General features: G+C 44.0%; 1 protein-coding gene and 1 long non-coding RNA gene across 2 annotated transcripts in view; both read right to left on the minus strand.

The window, feature by feature from the left end:
* The window catches only part of LOC132538715 (uncharacterized), a 496,566-nt gene that overhangs the window by 93,433 nt on the left and 378,308 nt on the right, over positions 1 to 24,825 (minus strand). The gene's annotated exons all lie outside the window — the stretch shown is intronic.
* LOC132538747 (uncharacterized) lies at positions 2,749 to 9,237 on the minus strand. The gene is made up of 3 exons (XM_060191913.1): positions 9,180 to 9,237; positions 3,381 to 3,761; positions 2,749 to 3,116 (listed from the first exon to the last, which is right to left on the minus strand). Exons 1-3 carry the CDS (start codon positions 9,235 to 9,237, stop codon positions 2,752 to 2,754), a joined length of 804 nt encoding a protein of 267 aa, XP_060047896.1. The 3' UTR covers positions 2,749 to 2,751.

Below are 24,825 nucleotides of genomic sequence, written 5' to 3' on the forward strand. Positions count from 1 at the left end.
ACTATTAGCATACGAATGACATGAGCCTGAGGCTGGAACACAAGGGAATGTATAAAAAGCACAGACTTGGAGCAGGTCACTCTCTTCGGCTGCTACTCCTTCTCCTGGTCAGAAGCATCTTGACAGAGGTATGCCAGATATCCACCATGACTACTTCTCCTGGGAACTGAACTCATGTGACTCAGCCAGCCGGTAAACTTTTAAACCTCTCTATAGCCATGAGCTACCTTTACCTCAGCTGATCATTATTGATCTTATGGGAATGAACTTTTGATAAGTATACTCAGACTTTATGGACCCAGCATACGCTTAACCCCTGATGATAACTGCTGATTTGACCTTTTACCCATTGTATTGTTTAAACCAGGTACCAGCGCCCTGCTGTGAATCCTTTTATGCACCACAACTCCCCAAACTCCTCTTTAAGTTAAAGTTTCAACATACCTCAGTGCTGCTTAGCTCTGGCAGAAGGTTGTACCAGAAACTGAACCTGTGACCTCTGGAGTCTCAGGCATGCAGCTTGGTGTGGTAACAGGTTGAGTCATCTCCCTAGCCCAGCAGTTTTTCTGCACAAGTGGTCTCCACACCTAAGACTTAAATATATTCTTTTTAATATTCTAAATTTTTATTTTGTAGAGAGACAGATAAATTAAGAGGGAAGGAAGAGCTAGGGAAGCTTCCCCTGTGCATGTAGGGACCAGGTGCTTAAACCTGGGTCCTTGCATTCTGTAATGCTTGTGCTCAAGTGGGTGTGTCACCACACTGCATGAACACTTTGATATATATTTTTTTATTTCTTGTCCTCAGGGTTATCACTGGGGCTCTGTGCCTGTACTGTGAATCCACTACTCCTGGAGGCTATTTCCCCCCCTTTTTTGTTGCCCTTGTTATTTACTGTTGTGGTGGTTATTATTGTTGTTGTCATTTCTGCCAGACAGAGGGAAATTGAGAGAGGAGGGCAAGACAGAGAGGGGGAGAGAAAGATAGATACCTGCAGAGCTGCTTCACTACCTGTGAAGCGACCCCCAGAAAGTGGGGAGCCGGAGCTCAAACCAGGACGCTTACACTGGTCCTTGCAATTTGTACCACATATGCTTAACCCGCTGCATTATTGCCCGACCCCCTACTATGAAATTTTATGTTAGACACCGCTGCCAGTCCTGAGCATTCTGCCGCCTTCATCACTAACATGACTAATCAGTATCTGTGAATGTTCAGAGAATCTCCTTGTCATATTTTGACACACAATCAGGACTCAGGGTGTTCATAGAGCGAAGACATGAATGTATCAGATCTGAGGTGCTCTGTCTTCCCGCTCATCCTTCCTGCAAATGTCCCTGGGTTTCACTACTCTTTTAACCTCTGTGAGTATTATTTAAGCTGCTTTTTAAAAAAATCTGAAATACATCGAATTATATAATATGGTTCCCTTCCAGGTCTGACTTATTTTGTTCTACTCTGTCGGAGATGTATCTAAGTCAGATTCACCTACTTTGGTTCTTTCTCATTGTGAATAGCGTCCTTCTGTATTCATAAAACACAACGCTGACTCCTTCCACCATTGGTGGATAACTGGGCGTTGTGTGTAGTCCTGGGATCTCATGAATCAAGCTACTGCACAAAGTCTTGTGTCGGCAACATGTTACATGAAGTGCCAGCCCCGAGCCACCCCCCCAGACAACCATTCTTCAGGCAGCAGCCTCCTCAGGGGCTCCTGCTCTGGCAAAGGCATAGAGGCAGTCACAGAAGTGACAGCCTGTCATCACAGGTGACCTGTATAAGGAGGTCTTGAAGCCATTTTACCCAGCAGCTTTCAAAGGACCTAACTCTGTGATTAAAGTAACTGAAGTCCTTTCTTTCTGCTTCCCAAAGCCTGAATTGTTGGATGCTGGTGCTCACGTGGGTTGCCTCACAACCTGAGTTAGCCACTGGCCTTCCCATCACTGGTTCTAGTGACCATGTGAAACAGAAAGAAGCACCAGGGGAAACTCAGGTATGAACTTCGTCTTTACTTGGGTTAAGCACAGGGTTTTATAGCAAACAGAACAAAGGACATTTTTCACATATGTCAGAAACTACAGGTTTCTGAAAGGTCAGCTACCCCTATAGTGGGGAGGCGTAGGAATGACAAGAATTGATGAGGTCCAGAAAGGTCAAAGCAATTAGTTTCCATGATGCAAGACAAGTTCATTATCTAAAGGTATTAAGAAAATCATAGTGGTTAAACCCATAAGGTGAAATAAAGCAGAGAAGGGCAAGGCTTGCTGTAAATCATAGATGTCAAAGACCATGAAATAGGTGTGGGGTCTCACTGCCAGGGTCCTGGCAAGGCTTGTGATGGAGTGTGTGACCAAAGGATGAAAGGATGGTGAACTCTGGGTGAATATAATGAACTTTGAGTGAACTTACAAGCAGGCAGCCATTTGGTCGGCTATCAGGGGAGTGAACTATGTGTGAGAGGATGCAGGCTTTTGTGAAGCCTTGAGAGACTAACAAGGGGAAACTGAGTCACAGAAAGCGGTTTCCTCTTAGCTCCATCCCCACAGGGGAGAGACTAACAAGTGAGGTGTCTTTCCAGACCACCATAACAAGGATGGGAGAGCTCCCCTAAGCTCTACCAGGTTTTCACAGGGTCCCACATTTGGATCTGTGATTTCAGAACTTCAGCTGTGCCTTTGTATAGGCAGACTGGCGCCATCAATGGACAACATGCTCCACTGCACACAACTTTATTATAAGAGGCACTGTTTCCTAAAAATACTCAACATAGATAAGGACTAAAAAATAATCAAAAAATGTATGAATACAAATTAAATACAGACAAATGTAAAGTAAAGTTAACATTATAACACAGAAAGCAAAGAAGAATATTAACTTATGGCGCAGGGAGGGCAAGTTAAGCTCCTGTCCTTGAACAACTGCAAGCTGTGCCACCTCAGATTCCATTGAGGTCCTGGCGCATAGGCTCAGAAGCCACATTTGCCATGGGATGACACGTGGTCGTGCCTGCAGACTTGGCGCCTGTGCAGGAGGCGGAGTAGAGGGCAGCGGCCCTTCTGCTGCTCTGGCCATTTCAGCTGTGCCTTCAGGTTGCGGTGAGCTCTGTGGGGCTGGAGCTGCAAATGGACATGTCATTGAAAGAGCAGGAGATTCAAGCCCTGGCTTCTAGTTCCCATGTGCTGTCTAAGGCCAGACCCCAGTGCAGGCCTTGAGGGGGCCCCGCCTGGCTCCCTGGGACACTTCCCCTGCTGCCCTCCCTGAGGGGCTGAGGATAGCCATCTCCTGGTGCAGCCTCAGCCTCTGGGGGCGAGGGTTTGTGGGGTATTCCTGTGGGGCCCAGGGCAGCCCCCACAATGCTCCACGCCTGCCTGCAGTCTCACCAGTGTGCTCTGCAAGCCGTGGACTCTTGGGAGGCCTGTGCAGGACAATGTCCCCATGCAGGTGGTTCCCGCTGACCACCAGGCGCACCCGATTGCCCTTGCGGGGGCAGCAGCCCCCGGCCTGGGCAGGAAGGCCTCCTCGGTATCGCTCCTCCGACACGAGCAGGTACGGTGCATCATTGCACACGTTCTGCGTCTCCTGCTGCTCCTCTGTCTCCTCGCAGAGTGGCGGCTCGCCCTCGATCACATCAGTCACCTCTGTGCAATACGGCTGCGGCCTCTGCAGGGACAGTGCACAGGGCCAGGGCTCAGAGCCCCCTCCCACGGCCAAGCGCCCAACTCTGTTCCTGGCCAGTACTGATCCACATGACAGGGACAGACCTCCAAGGGGAAAACACCCCCAAGACAGGGTCTTAAACCTCCATGCAGACACAAACCCCTCCCCCCTTCAAGACAGAAACAAACCTTCCCTAGGAGGACAGTTCCCTAGGACACAGACACCACTCCAGGGAAGACAGATCCCAAGGACACGGACACACCTCCATGGGGATTGTACCCCAAGACAGGGACACCTCTGCAGCCCCCAGCTTGCCAGAAAGCCCTGATCTGGAGGTTAACCATTGGCCCTCCCTCCTGCAAGGACAGGCTTTCCCCAATGTTCACACAGAGACTTACACACACATACACACACAGACAAACACACACACACACACACACACACACACACACACACACACACTCACAGGAACACACACAGTATTTGTGTTCGTGTGCGTGTGTGTGTTATGTGTGTGTGTGTTCATGTGTGTTTGTAGACAGGTCTGACCATCCTCCCACTGTGCTGACCATGGACACCCCCAACCCTGGGTACCTCAAGATGACAGCAGCTACGCAGGCACAGCTTCCACAGGAAGTTCCTCGCCCGCAAGCACAGTGCAGTCGCTCTGCCTGGGCAGCAGGCTTTGCTCTGCATGGGGCTTGAGCGGCCCTTCACACGAGAGGGCATCTTTCCTCACCAGCTCTGACACCAAATGTCTAGAGAGGGTCTGTGTGTGGATAGAATGTGGTTGCCAGGCAAGCAGGGTTCCAAGTCTGTTGGGTTCCAGCGTGAGGTTGTGAGGTCACTTCCTGGGGTGTCCTGCCCTGGGATCCTCCTCAGAGAAGACACCCCCACCCGCACCCAACCAGACCATCAAAACATTTCATGTGGCTGGTGGAGTGCTCTGCTGTGTGTGCAACACAGGTTCAAGCCCAGACTCCACTGTGTTGGAGAAAATCTTAGTTCTGTGGTGTCCCTCTCTTTCACTCTCTCTCTCTCTCTGTGTGCATGTGTGTACCTGAAAATGTCATACTGGAATATGAAGCCCTCGAAATGACCAAAAGAATAAAATAAAATAAAATAAAATAAAATAAAGACCTCCCAAAAACTGTGTGGAATTTTGGAATGATGATGGCTCTCACACCACCACCACCACCACCACCACCACCACCACCACCACCACCACCACCGCCACCACCATCCTGTCACACATACTCACAGTGATGTCAGCATGTATGGGAGAGAGAGACAGAAGAGTGGCAATTTTGCACCACTCCACCTCTCATCAAGCCCCTCTAAGGCTGGGTGGTAGTGCACCTGATTTAGAGTACATGCTACCCTGCACAAGGACCCAAGTTCAAGCTCCCAACCGTTCCTTCCCTCATCCGGAAGAAACTTCATGTTGTGAAGTCCGGCTGTTTTTCCCCCTCTCCTTTTCTATCTTTATCTCCCCCACTGAGTCTCCCCATCCTTTCTCAATTTCTATCCAAAATAAATAAACTTTAAAAAAAAAAAAAAAAAAAAGCCCCTCCACCCTGTGCAGGAGCTTCCATAGCCAGCAAGTGCCCCGTGCGGGTCCTAGCCTTCTGTAAACTGTGCACCACACTGGGGGGGCCATCACCCACTTCTCAGCTCTTTGATTTAGTCATAGGGCAGCATTTGGCTCTGTCAGTCTGGCTTTTCAGTCAATGCATTTATGAGCACTGTGTCCATGGAACATGTCACATTAACTCCACCTGAAAACATTCAAATTTGAGTTCAGTGAAATAGCCCCCTTGGAGAATGTCCTGAGTTTGAGCCCAGTCCCTAACACACTGAAAGAAGTATTAGTGCCCTGGCATCTTACACTCTCTTAACTGTCTCTATCTTGAAATAGGAAAAGCAAAAATTTTAAATGTAGTGGTTTTTGTTTTTTTTCTCCAGGGTTATTGCTGGGGCTTGGTTCCCGTATTACGAATCCACTGCTCCTGGACACCATTTATTCACTTTTGTTGCCCTTGTTGTTTTATTGTTGTTGTTTTTAATGCTGTCACTGTTATTGGATAGGAGAGAAATTGAGAAAGTTGGGTAAAAAAGAGATGAGGAGAGAAAGATAGACACCTGCAGATTGCTTTACCCGCTCATGAATTGACCCCCCTGCAGGTGGGGAGCCAGAGCTCGTCCCGGGATACTTACCCCAGTCCTTGAGTTTGGCACCATGTGCGCTTAACCCGGCACCCAGAATTACTATTCTTTGAAAGGAATTAGTAGATCAGCTACGAGGATTACATTTTTTAAATTTTTATTTGTGATTAATAGGTTACAAGATGTAAAATTACAATGGATAGTTCCACACCACACCCACCCCCTAAATATTCTGTCCCCACCCGCCCATCTCCCAAAGATAACTACCAAAGATCTCACAAGTCTTACAGTTTGCTTGCTTCTGAGGTGTTTTTTTTCCCAAGTTCATTTATACCACATTGGAGGTAAGATATTTCTTTTACTTTAGGGAAAGGGGACATAGAGATAAAGAGATATACTTGGAGCACTGCACCATCACCTCTGGCAGGTGGGGACTGGGGCCTTGGACCTGGATGCTTGTGCACTGTAGTGTGAATACTTAACCAATTATGCCACTCACTGCCTGGCCCCTAGTCCATTTGTCTGTGGATGGACATTGGGTTGTTTGCGGCATTTAATTATTGTACATAATGCTGCAATGGACATGATCACCAATGTTTCTCTTCACATGAATGTTTCTTTATTCTTCAGGTAAATACAGATACTTTTCCCCAGCAGTGAGAAGAATGCCATTGTTAAGAGAAGAGTCCAGAAGTACTTATGCGAAGTGGCATAGTATTTATGACTAATCTTCAATTTTTCAACATAGACACACAATTTGATAATATATGTGCTACATTAATAAAGAGATAAAAGGAACTGGTGGCATAAAGTTGGTTACAAAGTCTTTTGTAGGTGAGGCACAATTACATGAGTACTTATAATTCAAGTATCTTAAAGTCACAGTTATGTATGTTGTTATGCTATTTAGCAGCTTAGCTCCAGTTGAACGCACACTTTCCAATGTGCAGGGGAACGATTCACAAGTGGTGAAGCAGGGCTGTGTGTCTCTGTCTTCCCCTCCCCTCAATATCTGTCTCCATCCAACAATAGATAAAATATTTTTTAAAATAAAGAAAAGGGGAAGGGTCAGGTGTTGGCACAACTGGTTAAGCACACACATTACAGTAGGTAAGGACCCAGGTTCAAGTCCCTGGTCCACACCTGCAGGGAGAAATCTTCACGGATGGTGAAGTAGGGCTGTAGATATCTTTTTCTCTCTCCCTTTTAAATTTCTCTCTCTGTCTCTATCCAATAATAAATTTTTAAAAATAATAAAAGTCAAAGAAAAAATGCTTTAGGAAAAGTAGAATAAATGGCCAGGTAGTGGTTCACCTGGTAGAGTGCACATGTAACAGTGTGCAAAGGCCTTCGTTCAGATGCCCTAGTCCTCACCTGCAGGGGAAAAGCGTCTCAAGTCAAGCAGTGTTGAAGGTGTCTCTCTTTCTCTACTTTCTCTCCCCTCCCTATCCTCTCATCTTCTCTATCTCTACCCCCAAATTTTTTTCATTAATTGGATGAAAATATATAATGTGTATACACAGTGGAATACAACGTGAAGATACGGGAGGCCAGGTGGGGGTGCAGCTGGTTAAATACACAGGTCACCATATACAAGGATCTGGGTTCGAGCCCCTACTTCACTGCAGAAGGGATGCTTCACAAGCAGTGAAGCAGGCATTCTTCCACCCACATCATTCAATTTCTATAGATCCTACCTAGTATAAATAGGAAGAAGGAAAAAAAGGGAAGGTAGGAAGGAAGGAAAGAAGGAAGAAAGAAATGAAAGGAGAGAGGAAGGAAATTAAATAGAAGGGGTGGTGCAGGCTGGTGGTAGCGCAGCAGGTTAAGTGTGCATGTACAATGCGCAGGGACTGGCATAAGGATACCAGTTCGAGCCCGTGGCTCCCCATCTGCAGGGGCATTTCTTTGTAAATGGTGAAACAGGTCTGCAGGTGTCTATCTTTCTCTCCCCCTCTCTGTCTTCCCCTCCTTTCTCCATTTCTCTCTGTCCTACCCAACAATGAGAGAAATAACAACAACAATAATAATAATGATAAACAAGGGCAACAAAAGGGAAAAAATGGCCTCCAGGAGCAGTGGAATTGTAGTGCAGGCACCAGCCCCAACAATAACCCTGGAGGCAATAATAATAATAATAATAGTAACAACAGCAGCAGCAATCCACCACCCTGGATATTCCATGACTGCCACCCCAGGAGCCACGTGAACGTGGGGAAACCTCTGTAAGTCTCTGTTTTGAGCTTCCCTGAGTGATAGACCCTCTCTGGATTAAACACAGATACGAGACCACAGGTCTTCAGGCTAATAGGTGGTTAATAGCCAGTTATTGCGCCCACAGTCATGGGAGGGGTGGATGGGTGGGTTTTGAAGGCAGAGTTTTTAGTGGTAACTCTAGAATCACTGAAGATTTGTTATTTCACCTATGCTCATACAGACTGTACATCTTGTCCATGTCTATAATCAAAAGTGGGGAATTGTTGTGACCCAAACAGGAGTTTGAGACTATTAGTATATGAATGACAGCAGCCTGAGGAGGTGCAACAGAGAATGGAATGTATAAGAGGTACAGACTTGATGGGGCAGATCCGAGGGAGCTGCTGGCTTGAACTCTGACAACAATGGCTGTATAGGGTAGGATACTGGACCGCCAACAGGACAGTGAATAAGGGGTCCTAAGTGTGACACCAAGGAGGAGTTCCATAGCTCAAACTTGGGTTAGAAATGGAGGGGGGGAAGGAAATCTTTTGATTATTTCTGAAGAGTACCCCTCCCTCCCAGCCCATAACCAGACCCCAGGGGCTGGAGAGCTGCTACTAGCAGGCTCCCCACTGAGGATTTTTATTTACCAAGATTCCTGGCTCACCAGGGGTGTCATTCCAATCTTTTTCCTTTTTGAATGTCTTCTCTTTTTTTTATATTCTAAGTAGCTGGAGCTCTATGAAAGTGACAAAATATCTGAGCCTCACCAAATCGTCACTCCAATGACTCCATAACACTCCTGTGAAATTTACATTTTAACTGGCATTGCAAGTGCCCCAAATATGTGGACCTTGGAGGCACAGACAGCAGTAGCAGCATCTAAAAGCTTTTCATCAGCTAATATGGATGGATACTGCTCCGATGAACACATGACAGAAAACATGACCACAAATCTGGAATAAAGAGAGTGGTAAATGCTTGGCAAGCTAAGGAAACCACACTATGCATTCCCTGGATGCTGGGATTCATGTGATTTGGTTCTGTCAGTGAACATCGTCAGGATTGCACTCTAACTGCTCTTCAGAATTCTAACACATATCACAAATATTGAAGGAGGCAGAGCCACTGTGCTCAGTATTCTTTTCGCTATATACAGTTTTTATATCTCTTGTAAATTTTTCTCGGGGCCACACCTTGGATACTTTTGACCATGGTTGCAGCTTTTAGGGGATATATAGGGCAACCTCCCAAAAGGCTAAGGGACATTGAGGCTGAGGTCCAAGAATTAAAGGAAATGGTCATAGCACTTACCCAGCACCATAAATGCTTAAAAGATGAAGCAAAGCCTGTCCTAATCCGGACCCACCCCAAGACCACTGTATCTTTCCCCGAGGCTCTCATCTCAGCAGACACGAGTCTGGATTCTCCTGCAGCTTCCACAGCCACTTCTTTGGCCACCCCCATTTTGGCAGACACATGTCCGGATTCTCCTGCGGCCTCCACAGCTGTTCCTGTGGCCACTGCTTATCCAGCAGCTTCCACTTCTGTGACTTCTTCCACTGCTGCTACACAACTATCAGAACAAGTCCACACATTCCTGGTCAATGTTGACCCCATTAGACAAAAACCTCAGGCCTGGTATCCGTATTCCACCACAGAACTTAAAGCGTTACACCAGGCTTCTAAGGATGATGAACTTCATGCTCCATTGACCAGGTCCATTTTACAAGGCCTGCTTCAGAACCTTAACACCCCCAAGATTGGAGTGACGTCGTTCGTGCTACACTCCCAGGCCCCCTCTTCCTGCACTGGGAGGCATTTTTCCGTGATGAGTGTTTACAGCAATCGCAGAAAAATAGTCAAAATCAGCCAGAGTGGAATTTTGATACATTGTTTGGAATGGGTCATTGGAAATAGGAATTCAACAAGCAGAGACCAAGTTTCCACCTGGGTATTTTGATCAGGTATGCCTCTGTGCATTGAGAACATGGGAGCAGTTAACACCTCCCACAGGAGCAGCCTCAGCCTCAGCCTCCATTGTCTCCCTTCAACAAGAACCATACGAATCCTTGGCTAAATTCATTGTCAGAGTCCAATCGAGTTTGGAAAGGAAGATTTATAATCCTGATGACCGTTTTCTCCTCCTGAGAGCCATTGTCTGGGATGGCATGCTTCCAGTTGTCTGGCAGGCCTGTATCACTCTTAACAACGAACACCCAGATAGCCGGAGTTTAGCTACATAGGATCTTAGGTCAAGCTCTTGTCAGGTACATATGATGCAGGCCTATGCAGCGACCCTACATAAGTGAAAAGGAGCTTGATTTCAGTATGGTCGCCAAGGGCATTGACGTAACAAATGTCCAGAAAATAAAACAACGACCCTGCCTCCATTCAGGACAGCCCCGCCTCCAGTCAGGGAGCCAGAGACCCCGAATGCCTTGTTGCAGATGGCAGAAGGGATTTCATTGGAGGAGAGATTGTTGGTCAAGGTGCCATAGGAATGGAATGCCCCTGCCAAATGTAAACAGGGATTTAAACTAGGTATGGAGCTTCCCTTAGCCCCACCTTCAAGAGGGAATGAAGCAGCTCACTTGCTTGGTGACATGCCCTCCTTCCATAAATAGAAACCCAGCTTGGGACCCAACCCATTGCTCCGCTCACCATACCATGTAACAATGGCAGAGGGTGAGCAGAAAGAGGAACGCACAGTGTGTGGGAACTTCCAGAGTAGAAACAACCAGCTGGAGCTAGAGAACAGATGGATTCAGAGCCTGAGGTTTTGTGGACCACCCCTGTTTTAGAAAGGGGTCACCCAACTATGACAATAAGGATTGGTAATATTCCTTTTAAGTGTTTGATTGACATGGGGGCAGATAAGACAATCTTAAGACAAACAGAGGTTCCCCGCACTTGGGAAATCCTCCCAGGACCACGTTTATATGTTGTTGGAGGGTTGACTCAAGCATTCCTCACAGGAGATTCCCTTTTGTGGGAAGATCCAGAGGGACTACTGGATGCTTTCATCATTTTGTAGCTGATATCAGCACCAATTTATTGGGGAGAGACTTGCTGGAATCTCTGGATGTAGTAATATCCTCAGACACCTCTGCAGGGCACCACACTCACTCCTGTGAGACTAGTAGACCTGATCAGCACCCCCAATACTACGTGCCACTGTTAATACAGAACTCCCCGTTTATGTTGACTTCCTAACGTGCCTGTCTGGCTGGAACAGTGGCCTTTGTCTAGGGAGAAACTAGAAATTTTAAAAGAGCTTGGGGAGAGCAGTTGTACTTGGGACACATTTGTCATTCCCAGAGCCCATGCAATACTCCTGTCTTTGTGATTACAAAGCACTTGGGAAAATGGCGCCTCCTCCAAGATCTTTGTGCAGTTAATAAAACCATGCAGGTTAGGGGCTCCCCCCAAGGGGTTTGCCTATTGCTTCTGCAATCCCCACAGGAACTCCAATCATAGCTATTGATATACAGGATTGTTTTTCCTCTATTCCCTTGCACCCACGAGATTGCAAACGTTTTGCCTTCTCTGTTCCTTCTATTAAGAACGCCAGCCCTGCCGATAGATATGAATGGTGGTACTGCCCCAGGGCATGCCCAGTAGTCCTCCTATTTGCCAAGAGGCTGCTAAACCTGCCCTTTCCCCTTATATTCATAAGGGCCTTACAGATTTTCATTATATGGATGACGTGTTAATATGGGGAGAATTAGATACAGATCTCTCCGCCCTCTGTGATTTTTGTATCCCTGCCTTAAAGAAAAGTGGCCTTAATGGAGCTCCTGAGAAGATGCAGCTAATCCTTCCAAAATCTTTCTTAGGCTCAGAGATTTCCCTAACGCAGATTCGTCCTTTAAAACATTGTGTAACTTTTCCTTCTAATCTCACTCTTGCTTCTTTACCAAATTTTCTTGGAAATTTAACGTGGCTTAGGCAGTATCTTTATCTCCCTACTAGCTGCCTACAACCGCTGTTTGATTTGTTACAAGGAAACAAACAGCCCTCCTCAAAGCATATGTTAACCCCAGAAGCCTCCTTGGCACTGGAAAGGGTTAACCAGGCTCTTCAGGACATGCACCTTGTTCGGTTCTCACCCTCCTCTCTGGTAAATCTTCTGATCTTTAACTCCACCCCCACGATAGTGGGGGCAACTGTGGTAAAAGCATGTAGTTCTCGAATGGCTTCATATGCCAGTAGGAGGAGCTCCACGACTTCTTACGGAGATTGATGCCTTAGCATTCATGGTTCGCCATGGAAGAAACAGATCGGTACAGGTCTTAGGAGGGGAACCGGATTCAATCATTCTTTCCTTTCCTCTCACAGATACAGAATGGCTCATATGCCACCATTCACGTAAGTTTAATGGGTTTTCTTGTCGCTGTAGGCCCGCAACAACGACATGGACACCAGAGTCTTCTTCCTCAACTTCCTTTATTTCCTTCTTATGGACACCTTAAGTACCTTTCACTGTTACTTAGTCAGCCAATGGGCATTAAGCAAGCATACCGCATTCATAGATCATGCAGCCTTCTACCCATCATAAAACAGTTCATGTGTACAGTACGCAGTCTGTGAAATTGGATCGTCCAACTTCCACAAAGTTGTTTACCACTTTATTGGTTTAGCCACCACGTGGCCAGCACCATGTTAGGGGCGTGATGTGCAGTGTCATTATGGCCCCCAACAGCTCCCCCGTTTATATATAATAAAATGAGCAGAGGACCATGCCTGTCTTAGGTTGTCCCAGATTGTTCGTACCCTTCCCCGTCTTCAGTGGCCGGGCAGCTTGGCATGCCACCCACCTGTCTTAGGTTGGTATAGGAACCCCAGGGAACTTACCCGTCTTTGGCTACTGGTCCAGCATGCTTAGCCATATTTGAGGGGTCTCTCCACCTTGGATAGCCAACATGGCCTGGACCATAATTTGTCGTTCGACTCGAGCCTGTGCTCTGAGACGACACAGAGAGTAAAGGCCCAGGATGATGGGACCCACAGTGCTGTCCCGAGGACCCCTACTCCAGCTTATTCTTTTAGGTGGGAGACTGCCGAGAGCACATACGAGGCAAACTCTTTAGCCATGGCAATCTGCACTTTGGTGGTATTAATGAAAAAATTTGGCGTCTCATGGTCTTGGTCAGCGTGTCAAACTCAGTGGACCAGGTGCCATTGAGCATCAGGGATAATCGCCTGGACTGATTAGCTGCCAGTCTGTTATGGACCCATGCCATACTGGTGACACACACTCCAGGCATGCTCCGCACGCAATGAACAGCCAGCTATTTGCTCAACTAACTAACTCTTGGAGAAGGTCTACTCTTTGGTTCACAATCATGATACCTGCTCTGAAGTGTTGAACAACAGCTAGATTGGTTGTAAGGCCCGGCTGTGGATGCGGTGAGTTACTTAGAGCTTCTGCAGTAGGTATGCTGGTACCTAGGGAAATGCCTGCAGCTGCGGCTGCCGTAGCAGATACGGCAATGGCAGCAACAATTGCCGCTGTGATGCCAAAATCTCGCCTGGGGTGGAGCAAAATCTCTAACTCTCCTTCCTCTATCTTAGTGGGTACAGGGAGATAAGTGGGTACCCTGGCCACTACAGCTGTGCCCATACCGTTCCAACATTGTGTCAGGTTTCATCTCCTTGACTTACAAGGCAGGCGAGTGGTATTAACCGAAGCATGAACAATGAACATGAAGGGTTGTTGTACACATACAGGTGTAGGGGGGAAGTTCAATAAAGCATTACATTCAGAAGGAGAATCATTAGTTTTAAACGTCTCTCCGGGAGTATAAGAATAGGTGCAGTTTTTCCAAGTAGCTCCTCGCACTAAGGATAAAGGGGAAATGTCCGAGCAACCCCCTCCCGAGGTGCAGAACAGCCACACTTGCCAAGGGTTGACTGGGGCACCCTCTGTGGGGTTGCCAAAGGAGTAGTTATATCCTCCAAAAGAGCTGTTGCTAAAGGTCGGGAATCTGCAAGGTGGAGTTGCACACCCGACGAGGGCAGACCCGCGGGACAGTGGCAGAAGTTATTGGGACTTCCCAGGGGCACCCGGAGCTATTGGAGAAATCTCCCAGGTCTGATTCTAAAGCATCAGGCAGGGTCTGACAGAGTCTGCCGAGACCCCAGGGGCTTGAAAGCAGACAGTCTCTTGGCTTAGAAAGTTCGTGGTATTGAAGTATCCTGTGGACGGGTCGAAAGGCACTGTAGGAAGTCCCATGGAGGCATTTGTGGACAGGAAGGCTGGCAGGATTTTGGACTCATTGGTCACTGGCAGGTGGAATGGCCACGCAAGGGCCAGACTCCACAGGGTTCGCGTTTGTGCCATGACCGTCGTCATCACCATATCATGATCAGCAGGGCACGCGGGGGAGTCATCTTTAGGCGTCACAGCACGGGTCAGCCTTTCCCGGGATCCACACAGGTGTCTGCTTATTCTGTGGAAAAACACAGACAGAGCCTCGCACCCATCTGAGAACTGGGTCCGGGCTGGCCAAGTGGCCGGTTAAAGGATCTTTCCACATGACCATTTCTTTAGGGCCAAGTCGGTGTTGGAGTGCCCATCTGCTGCTGCCTTCCCGTACTCATCCAGGGATAGAAAATTAAGAGAAAAGAGAGCAATATGCAGCTTCTCTTTGGGGGGAGCGAAACATCTCCCCTATACCGCCCTTTTGTTTATACAAGCAATTTTTTAAGGTGAGATGAGCACGTTCAATGACTCCTTGTCCTCTATCTTTCTGAAAACTTCTCCAAGGGGTTCCCATTGCGGGATGGTAAGAAGTCCCTCTTCCAGGAACCATGGAGCGACCTCTTCTACCATGGACATGAAAGTCCTAATGTTCCCCATCTTAACGGGGGTCCCATTACTCTTCAGTAATTTCTTAATAGTTCCTTCCATAAGCTGGCTTGACTGAAAGCCTCCCATGGCGTCTCCCTGCATCAAAGCAGCTTAACCTGTGATCACAATCCTGCACTTCTCGCAGCTCCCTAGTTGTTTGACTAGCTTTCGGTTTACTCACGGACCATTTTGAGATTCCCAGGTTTCGGCACCACTTGTCGCTGTCGGCCTGCAACAACGACATGGACACCAGAGTCTTCTTCCTCAATTTCCTTTATTTCCTTCTTATGGCCACTTTAAGTACCTTTCACTATTACATAGTCAGCCAATGGGCATTAAGCAAGCATACAGCATTCATAGATCATGCAGCCTTCTACCAATCATAAAACAGTTCATGTGTACAGCACACAGTCTGTGAAGTTGGATTGTCCAACTCCCACAAAGTTGTTTACCACTTTACTGGTTTACCCACCACATGGCCGGTGCCATCTTAGGGGCGTGGTGTGCAGTGTCATTATGGCTCCCAACATTTACCAGGACAACTAGATAATCATTTTCCCTCCAATAATTTGATAGCTTATTTCCCTCTTTTGCCTCTACTAGTACCTAAACTTGTCTCTCGAGATCCCATCCTCTCTGCTCCTACAGTGTTCACTGATGATGGGAAAAAGGGAGCTGCTGCCTTTATATATTATCCAAACCAGCAATATCCCAAACCTCTCTTTACTGAGCTTCCTGATAATTCCCCTCAGTACAAAGAACTTTATGCTCTTTTCCGTGCATTAAAAGCTGTACCAGTATCCTTCAACCTTTTTTCTGACAGTGTGCACACTGTTAACTTACTTCCATATCTTGCTCGATCTTATGTTAGAATTGATGACAACCCCCATTCTCCTCTCTTAATTCAAATTGTCTCTATGCTGTCCTCAAACCAACCACTGCATGTTCAACACCTTTGTTCCCACAGCCCTCTTCCGGTCCCCCGTCTGAAGGGAATGCTGCAGCTGATCGCCTCACCTCCACAGGAATTCTCCTAGCCTCTGTCTCTAATCCTGCTGCTTTTCATTCCCTAACCCATGTTAATCTTAAAGGCCTTTGAGCTCGATTTCCTGATATTCCTCTGGGACAGTTAAAACGGTTTCTTGCAACATGTTCCTCCTGTGCAGGTCTAATCAAAACATCTCCTATTCAGACTCTTGGTGTTAACCCCTGAGGCTTCAAAGCCACTGCTCTTTGACAAATTGTTGTCACCCCCATACCCAACTTTGGCAAACAGAAATATGTGTTTGTCTCAATTCATACCTTCTCTAAGTTTATGTGGGCTACGGCTCAGATAGGAGAAAGCTCAGAAAAGCTTATAAGCCATATGCTCTCCTCTTTTGTTGTAATGGGGCTACCTCTTCAACTTAAAACTGACAATGGCTATGCTTTTACCAGCAAAAAATTTAAAGATTTGTGTTCCCTCTGGAACATTACCCATGCTACAGGCATTCCATATAATCCACAGGGACAAGGCATTGTCCAGAGGGCCCATCAAACACTTAAGGCTCAATTAAGTAAAGAAAAAGGGGAAATGCACCCCCCCAATATCCAGTTGGCAAAAGCCTTAAATACATTAAATCTCTTTAATATTTACAAAACATGGACCAACCTCCTATTATTCTTCATTGGCAAACACCACACACCCTCCTCGCTATTAAGGTCAAATGGAAAGACCCACTCGATCAAATTTGGAAAGGACCTGACCTCCTATTGACTATGAGGAGGGGTTTCGCTGCCTTTTTCCACAGAATTACTCCAAACCTGTCTGGGTTCCTGCCAGCCATGTCCGGCAATACCCACATGATGGCACTGATATCCCTGAGGAACAAGAAATACTGCAAGAGGACTGGGTGGTCCTCTGCTTTAATAAAATGTCAAATAAATGAAATGGTATTTTTATGCAGAAGACTTTCATATGACTTGACCCTTTCTATATGTATACCTAAACTATAAGTGTGTTAAGAAAAAAATATGAAATTTTTTTAGAAAACAAAAACACTTAAAAAGGGCGACCTTTGAAAATATATCATACAACTCAATTTTACCATTATGCCCCTTCCCCTTTGTGAATGATTAAAAAACGAGAATAAGGACAGAGATTATTAGTACAACTAAAATATAGATCATCTTCACATGCCTTTCTGAATCATCTTTGGGTATCCCTGAAGTACATGAGATGCAAAAAACCTTGTTATTCAGAAGTATATATTCAAATTGTGTCCAACCCAGTCATTGTTCATTTGATCTAAACTTGACCCCAGGAGGTTTGGGCAGGAAGTACCAGACATCACTGGAACTTATAGGTATTAATCTTTACTATTGACACTGTCTTCACCATCTTCTTTGGTCTTTTGGTCAGCAACTTTCCATAAGTACTTACTGCATTTAAAACTCGCCCCATGAAGCTTCTGACGTGTAAGACAGTCTATATGGAAAATTAAGATTCTACTGTACACTATACCTACTGACTAAACTGGTAACTGATTGTACTTCCCACCAAAAGTCACTATATGTTAATCTTATCAATAAAAATTTCAGAAATAATGGTGACATGTCCCTAATCTTAGTCTTGAATCCAATGAGAAATTCCTCCCACTACCCTAATTAACAGGAAGGAGTGCTATATACCCTAAGGGTGAATACACATAATTTATTCATTTGTTTATTTAGTCATACATGTATTCAGTTAACAAATACTTATGGATCACTTACTGTTTTTCTAGCTAGTCTTCCAGTTACTAGATTTAGCAGTAAGTATCAGAAAAGTTTAGTTTGAAGCATCATCCAAAGCAGCTAAAGGCACAATGACAAAACACAATTTATAAAAGCAATCCTACATAAGCCAAAATAAAACAATCTAGGTACTCAACTGTATTCTGATTTAGATTAGAATGGATTGATATAATATATAAAGTAATAAATGGGTCACAATATGTTACATGTTAGTTCTCTAAACTCAGCTTTTAAAAATCAGTAAGTGGCAGACAATTTGAAATGATACTCTAGGATAAGTAACTAGAGAGCAATATTGTATCCTTTCAGTTAAACCCAAAGCCCTTTGCTTTTTGAGTAAGCCCAGCTGGGGGTGAGTGGAATTGCCCTTCTGATAAGCGCTCCAATTCTAGTAAAGAGCCACTCTGCCTAAATCCAGAGAGGGTGAAGGAGATACAGTGGTGAAAGGTTATGAAAAATCTCAGTAAGAGACTCAAGTAAAGTATAATTTTGAACCATATAAATATTTGATAGATGCTTGTATCAAATGGTTAACCAAAATCAGGTTCCAAGGCAATATTGGAAATTGACACTGTATATTACTATTTCGGCTTTTTAGTGCTATCTTAGTGAGTTCTTTCATGAACTACAAAAAAGCTAAATTCACTTGCTATGGACGGAACTCCATCACCTAGAGTTTATATTCTGAAGCCTTAATCCCCAGTATGATAATGACATTTTGTATGATCTCTGCAGAGTTAATAAAGTTTAGATGATGGTAACTCTCCCATAATAGAAATAGAATCTTTATAAGACATCAGAATTCTCTCTCTCTCTCTCTCTCTCTTCCTCCCTTCCTTCCTCTCGCTTCTTGTGTGGAAACACAATGTGAAGGAAACCAGGAAGAGATACAGAACCCAACCACAAGGACAACTTGACCTTACAGAATTATAAAAAAATAATTTCTGTCACTCAGGTCATATTTCATTATATCACCCTGGATGTGAGGGGGATCTGGCTGCGACATCTGTCACCCCATTGATTGCCAGGGTTGAATCGGCTGATCTGGCTGGCTAGGTGGGTGGCCCCTTCCTCCCTCACCGCTCCATGTGCGTCCCTTCTGAAGCTGCACGCTCAGTTGAAGAGGACCACCTTCCCCGAATAGAGACCGACCGGTCGGTCTTCGGTCGAGGGTATACAAGTAGCTGCGCTCCCCTGCTAGAACCTCCAAACAAGCTCTCATTATAGAACCCTGAGGGCTAATATACTACTGCTAGATCATGAAAATAATTAAAAAGCATTACAACCATGAAAATACATTGAGTACTTAAGATATCACGTTATGTCACTCAATCTCGACAACATCCCTAGAATTTAGTATTTACCCTTACTACTATTTTACATATAGTTAGTAAAAGTTGACTCCACAATAAGAAGAAATTTTTAATAGCCGTCAGTAAATGGATGGCATTTGTCTCTATGGAGTTAATATAATTAATCCATGAATTACTTATGTCAAGAATAACAGCAGCAAAACCCCACAAGTAATTCCTAGAGTATTCCTCCCAGGGAATAAAAAAATCTTAAGAGTAGAATATGCTGCACTTAAATCTTTCCTCTAATTGAGTAACTAAACTTTGATAATGTTCTCCAGTTAAAACAACCAGACACACCTGTATTTAAACAAGTTAGATTTATTGCTGGTTGCAGTAAAGCATATCACACACCACTGGAACAGTGGGGCATCTCAGTAAGAGACTGTTAGAAAGAACTAATTGCAAGTATCAGGCTCCAGTTGGTTGACTACAGAGAATTTTAGGAAGCAAGGCACAAGGCTTTCTTGTGAACTGAATTATTTCAGGAAGCAGGAATAATGCTGTGATTTTGGAAACCAAATCTTTTTTTGTTTGTTTGTTTTTTCTACCACCAGCAGGTTTTCACATATCTAAGCCAATTATTCCAGAGAGAGAGACAGAGACAGAGAGAGACAGTGAGAGAGAGAGAGAGAGAGAGAGAAAGAGAGGAAGAGAAGAGTAGCATAGCAGAGAAGATTCTTTCGGTGTTATAGTACTCCCACATGGTGAACCAGGAGCTCAAACCTGGGTCATGTGCTTGGCAATGCAATCACCCTACCAGATGAGCTATCTGGTTGCCATCTTGACTCATAACTTAAGTAGAAGGGAAATAGAGTGAAGCTAAAACTATTATTAGTAAAGAGTAGTTAGTATTCATGTTAGCCAGGATAGGGAACACATGGTATTTTGTGGTTCCTATAGTGATCTCACTTTGCGTGTAAGGTAATATTACACAATGGTACTTTTCCATATTTTTCTTTCTATTTTCTTTTTATTTGATAGGACAGAAAGAAACTAAGAGGGAAGGGGAGATAGGGAGAGAGAAAGAGAGACACCTTCAGCCCTTCTTTACTGCTCATGAAGTGTCCTCACCTGCAGCCCTGCTCCCCACCTCATAAGTGTCCTCCCTACAGGTGGGGAGCTGGGGCTCAAACCCAGATCCTTGCACATGATGATATGTCTGCCTAACCAAGTGTGCTACTGCCCAGCCCACCAGAACTGCATTGCTTAAGACACAATGGACTTGATGCTAGTGCTCTGGGAGATTATTCTTCTACAGAACAACATCAAAGCCTAGTGTGGCTTGCAGTCCATCTCCCAGCAACACCAATGCCAGGCCCATTCCTAGGCTGCCTTTTTCAGAATATATAAACCTAGAAAAATGAAGTTTGCAATATATCTGGCAATTTGCACTTAATTCACCTTTCAGAGAGAGTTTCTAAGTAGTTATCCTATAGTTTTAAAGAAACGGTATTTTTCTTTTTTTTTTCCTTTCTTTTTTTCTTTTTCTTTTTTGCCTCCAGGGTTATTACTGGGGCTCAGTGCCTGCACTATGAACCTACTGCTCCTGTTGTCTTTGTTGCTGTCATTATTGTTTTTGTTACTGTTTCCATTGATGTTGTTGTTGTTGGATAAAACAGAGAGAAATCGAGAGAGGAGGAGAGACAGAGAAGGGGAGAGAAAGACAGACATCTGCAGACCTACTTCACCACTTGTAAAGTGACCCTCCTTCAGGTGGGGAGCCAGTGGCTCAAACCAGGATGGACCATTATGCAGGTCCCTGTGCTTTGTGTGCCAAGTGTGCTTAACCCACTGTGTTACTGCCCGACCCCCATGGTGTTTTTCTTTAACAAATGAGAAAGATCTCTCCCTCAGTCAATAGCCATATGTTATATAGCAGTGGATGTCTTTGCAGAAATGATAAAATCCCTTTTAGTTTTCCCCTTGGCATTTACAAAACAATTTTTCTTTTATTAAAATGTATCTTAATGTTTTCTGAGTGTCTATTGATTCTTTCCTAGGAAAGCTAGAAAGGAGAGAAGGAAAAAAAGTTATGGGAGCTTAGGGTTTGTTTAGATTCAATAGGAGAGTTTTCTCAGTGAGAGAAACAAGTATCTTGGTCCAATGGAAAAAATGTTGTTTATGGGTTAAGTTTTTTTTTTGTCCCACCAAGAGTTCTGCAACATTTCATGACTATGAGATTTTCCCTTAGTCTTTAAAATAAACACAAATATTATACATGTAACCACAAATTTATGATAATTGGGATTAAAAAATAAGAAAACATGTGTAAACTCTAATAGCTAGTCATTATTTTTATTGAATATATGAAATGTGCTGTTAATTAGAAATGCATCAATCATGTTTTAGAAGTAAAGGCAATGGTGTTAGAAATAAATCTTCTAGGGAGCAGGCAGGTGGGAGTACATCTGGTTAAGTGCACATGCTACCATGTGCAAGGAGCTGGGTTTGAGCCCCCAGTCCCCACCTGTAGGTGCTTCATTTGTGCAGGTACTGAGCACCAGAAATAGTCCTGGTGGCAACTTAAAAAAAAAAAAAGAAAAAGAAACAAGTCATCATATTAGGCTGCCCCTTTAAATTGACATAGAAATTTTCTGATTTCTAAAAATCCTCTAAAATGATGGTAAGTTTATATAGAATGTTTACCTTGGTAAAATTTTAAAAAGATTCTCTGAAAGTCATCTCATCTACTATCTAGCTGGCTCAAAGGTAGTAATGTAAAATAAATGACCTACGCTATCATATTGATTTATTACTTCATCCTATAAAAATATGCCTGTCCTCAGGGCTCTGCGGGCATGTAATTTTCAAAGAAGAATAAATAGTGGGACAACTTGAAATTGAAGACGTAGAAAATGGTTAGAAACTGTGAAAGAGGGTTAAATAAGTAGTTCAGTCAATATTCACATATAAACAGAGCTGAAGTAAAAGTCTCTCCCTGACTCTTACTGTGTAAAAACCATAAAGAAAAAAAGAAACAGCTCGTGGAATAAATAATAAGTTAATAGATTTGGAGAAACACATGAATTAATGAACTGTACTGAGAGAGTAGAAATGGAACATGTAGATACTGATGGAGCATAGAGCAAAAAAAAAAAAAAAAAACCCCAAAAAACAAAAAACACTGACAAGACTAAAAGCTGAAGCCAAGGAAGGCTGAACAGGCAGCCCAGCCTTCAATCACAAGTCCAGACCATTGCTAACATCCAGAAGTAACATGGACCCAAATAATAGCCCATTTTACAGAATCTCTCTACTCATTTTAGGTAGCAGCCACATCCATGTTGTATCAGTTACCCTTCCCACTGGAATTTAGAGAGGCACTCTCTTTGCCTGTCACTGATCAAAGCTGAATGATCATTCACCAGAGTCTCAAGACACTGCTTGGTCTCTAGAAACCTCACATGTATGAACAATCCCTTTGTAACAAGGAACTCATAACCCCCAGAAATGTATGGGAATAGCATGCAGGACAAAAATGAAAAGTAGGCAGGCAAGCAGGAAGTGAGGGGAGGCAAGTCACACATTAGCTCAAACAAAACATAGCCAGTCCAAGAAACTTGCCTCCAGGTAAATATGTACATAAAACTGAAAGAAATGACAAAATTCTTATTCTACAAATATCCTAGAGGACCCCAAACTTCCAAGCCAGCCATTAGATTGAAGAGATCTTCATACTTATTCATTACTTATAATGCTTAGTGAGCCCTTTAATATAGAAAGCAAAAGTGTTATCATTTGAAAAGATAAGAGCATACAGAGTGGGCTTTAGTCTTTCTTTCATGGGTAGCTATACATTTGATTGACTCCAGTGTTGACCACCCCTCACTGTGCATCATTAATGTAGTTGAGCAGATTGACTCTACTCTAGTGTAGACAGTGAGTAGTCTATGCCAATAGTAGAAATATCTTCACCCACACAAGTATCAAGAAACCAGACCTGGGCCAACAACTCACAGAATCTGTTAGCAAATAGTCTCAGTTCAGAAATAGGCATGTAATTCAAGTCAGGTCAGTGAGACAGCAGGGGCCTTCTAGTTATAGGGAGTTACAGGATATAAACTCTTCTATCAAAAATGCTTGAGAAAGCAGGTAGCTTTATTTATTTGTTACTAGCAGTACCTCTATGATTTTCAGAGATCAGTTTTTGCATGAAAACTATAGTGAGAACTGCAAACAAAATAGAGAAACCTGAACCCTGAGCTGATGAAACCAACCCTGAACTCAGCCCTGCTTTTGCTAAGTGATCATATATATGTGCGCAATGCTTAAGCCAGGTAAGCCACGTTTTTGTAATATATGACCAAAATCAATAACACATGACTATCTTGCTGGTTTAAGAGAATATATTTTGTGGAAATAGAAACAAAGTCATTTCTAGTACACAGAGCTAATTTTCACTTGAAAATGTTCCCTATTTTATGCTTCTCTTAGCTCAAAGACCTGTTCCTTAGTTTAAAAACAAAAACAAACAAAGGAATTAAATAATAAGATTAGAGTAAAAAAAGCACAACACTTTACTAACCCTGTTGCAAAAGACTCTTTTAAGGAATGTAGTGTATTCCTTATGGTAACATGAATTAAAAATTAAATATTGAGGGAGTCAGGCGGTAGTACAGTGGGTTAAGCGCAGGTGGCTCAAAACGCAAGGACCAGCAGAAGGATCCAGGTTCGAGCCCCTGGCTCTCCACCTAAAGGGAAGTCGCTTCACAATAGGTGAAGCAAATCTGCAGGTGTCTATCTTTCTCTTCCCTCTCTGTCTTCCCCTCCTCTCTCCATTTCTCTCTGTCCTATTGAACAACAACGGCATCAATAACAACAACTACAACAGTAAAACAATAAGGGAAACAAAAGGGAATAAATAAATACAAAAAATTAAGTATTGAAATAAAGCTAAATAGGCAGCTGGATCGTGGTACACACTAACAGTTAAGCACACTATCACATGCATAAGGACCTAGGAGCCCCCCACTCCCCACTTGCAGGGGGTCACTTCACAAGTGGTGAAGCAAGTCTACAGGTGTCTTTCTCATTCCCTTTCTTATCTCCCCTTCCCCTCTCAACTTCTATTTGTCCTGTCAAATAAAATAGAAATAAAAAAATAAATAAAGGAAAAAGTGTCCTCTGGGAGCAGTGGATTTGTAGCGCATGCACTGAGCCCCAGCGATCAACTTTGTGGCAAGTAAATAAGGTCAATAGGAACTAAAAGCTTGGAGAATTTCATGACAAAGTATAAAAGTCAGAACACTGTATGTATGTCAACCCCTCCATTTTGTTGATTATGTTTCATGATTTGCTTTGCTGGTGAATATTATGGTGTCTTGGTAGCTGTGTTGGATTATAAATGGACCAAACCCAGCATCTTGATAGCTTGCATAGTCACATTGCTAAAATATAGACAGTGCTTATGTAATAATGTCCCTCACCTCAGGAGAGCTCAGGTGAGCAGAGTTATTGTCCAGGATGCTCATAAAAGCCTTCATACCATCAACAGTGTGAGTAACTTCCTTGTCCATACACAGGCACTTTGAAAATTGAAGTTTCTCTGAATAGGTGCCAGTACACGTCTTTATAGATGTTAAGACCCTGCCCATCCATTTTTAGAGCACCTTGCAGGTTCTCATTTCAACAGGAAATCAATATATGAAAAACATTCCATGTATCAGCACAATCAGCAGAGCACAAAACAGAAATTAGTAACCTAAGCATTGTGTGTGTGTGTGTGTGTGTGTGTGTGTATGTGTGTGTGTATGTGTTTTACTATTTGGAGTAAAAATAAGTTATGACAGGTTTCTTTCTTCCCAATTTCTCAGCAAA

This window comes from Erinaceus europaeus, chromosome 5 (assembly GCF_950295315.1).
Source record: "Erinaceus europaeus chromosome 5, mEriEur2.1, whole genome shotgun sequence".
Classification (NCBI taxonomy): domain Eukaryota; kingdom Metazoa; phylum Chordata; class Mammalia; order Eulipotyphla; family Erinaceidae; genus Erinaceus; species Erinaceus europaeus.

What these genes read in the sequence shown, in the direction of transcription:
- LOC132538747 (XM_060191913.1), bottom strand. Translation starts at nt 9,237, where the DNA reads ATGGTCAAAAGTATCCAAGGTGTGGCCCCGAGAAAAATTTACAAGAGA. An exon ending in TTACAAGAGATATAAAAACT is followed by an intron (nt 3,762 to 9,179) that starts GTATATAGCGAA and finishes TTCCCCTTGGAG; the next exon opens with GTCTGTCCCTGTCATGTGGA. An exon ending in ACGGCTTGCAGAGCACACTG is followed by an intron (nt 3,117 to 3,380) that starts GTGAGACTGCAG and finishes GTCCATTTGCAG; the next exon opens with CTCCAGCCCCACAGAGCTCA.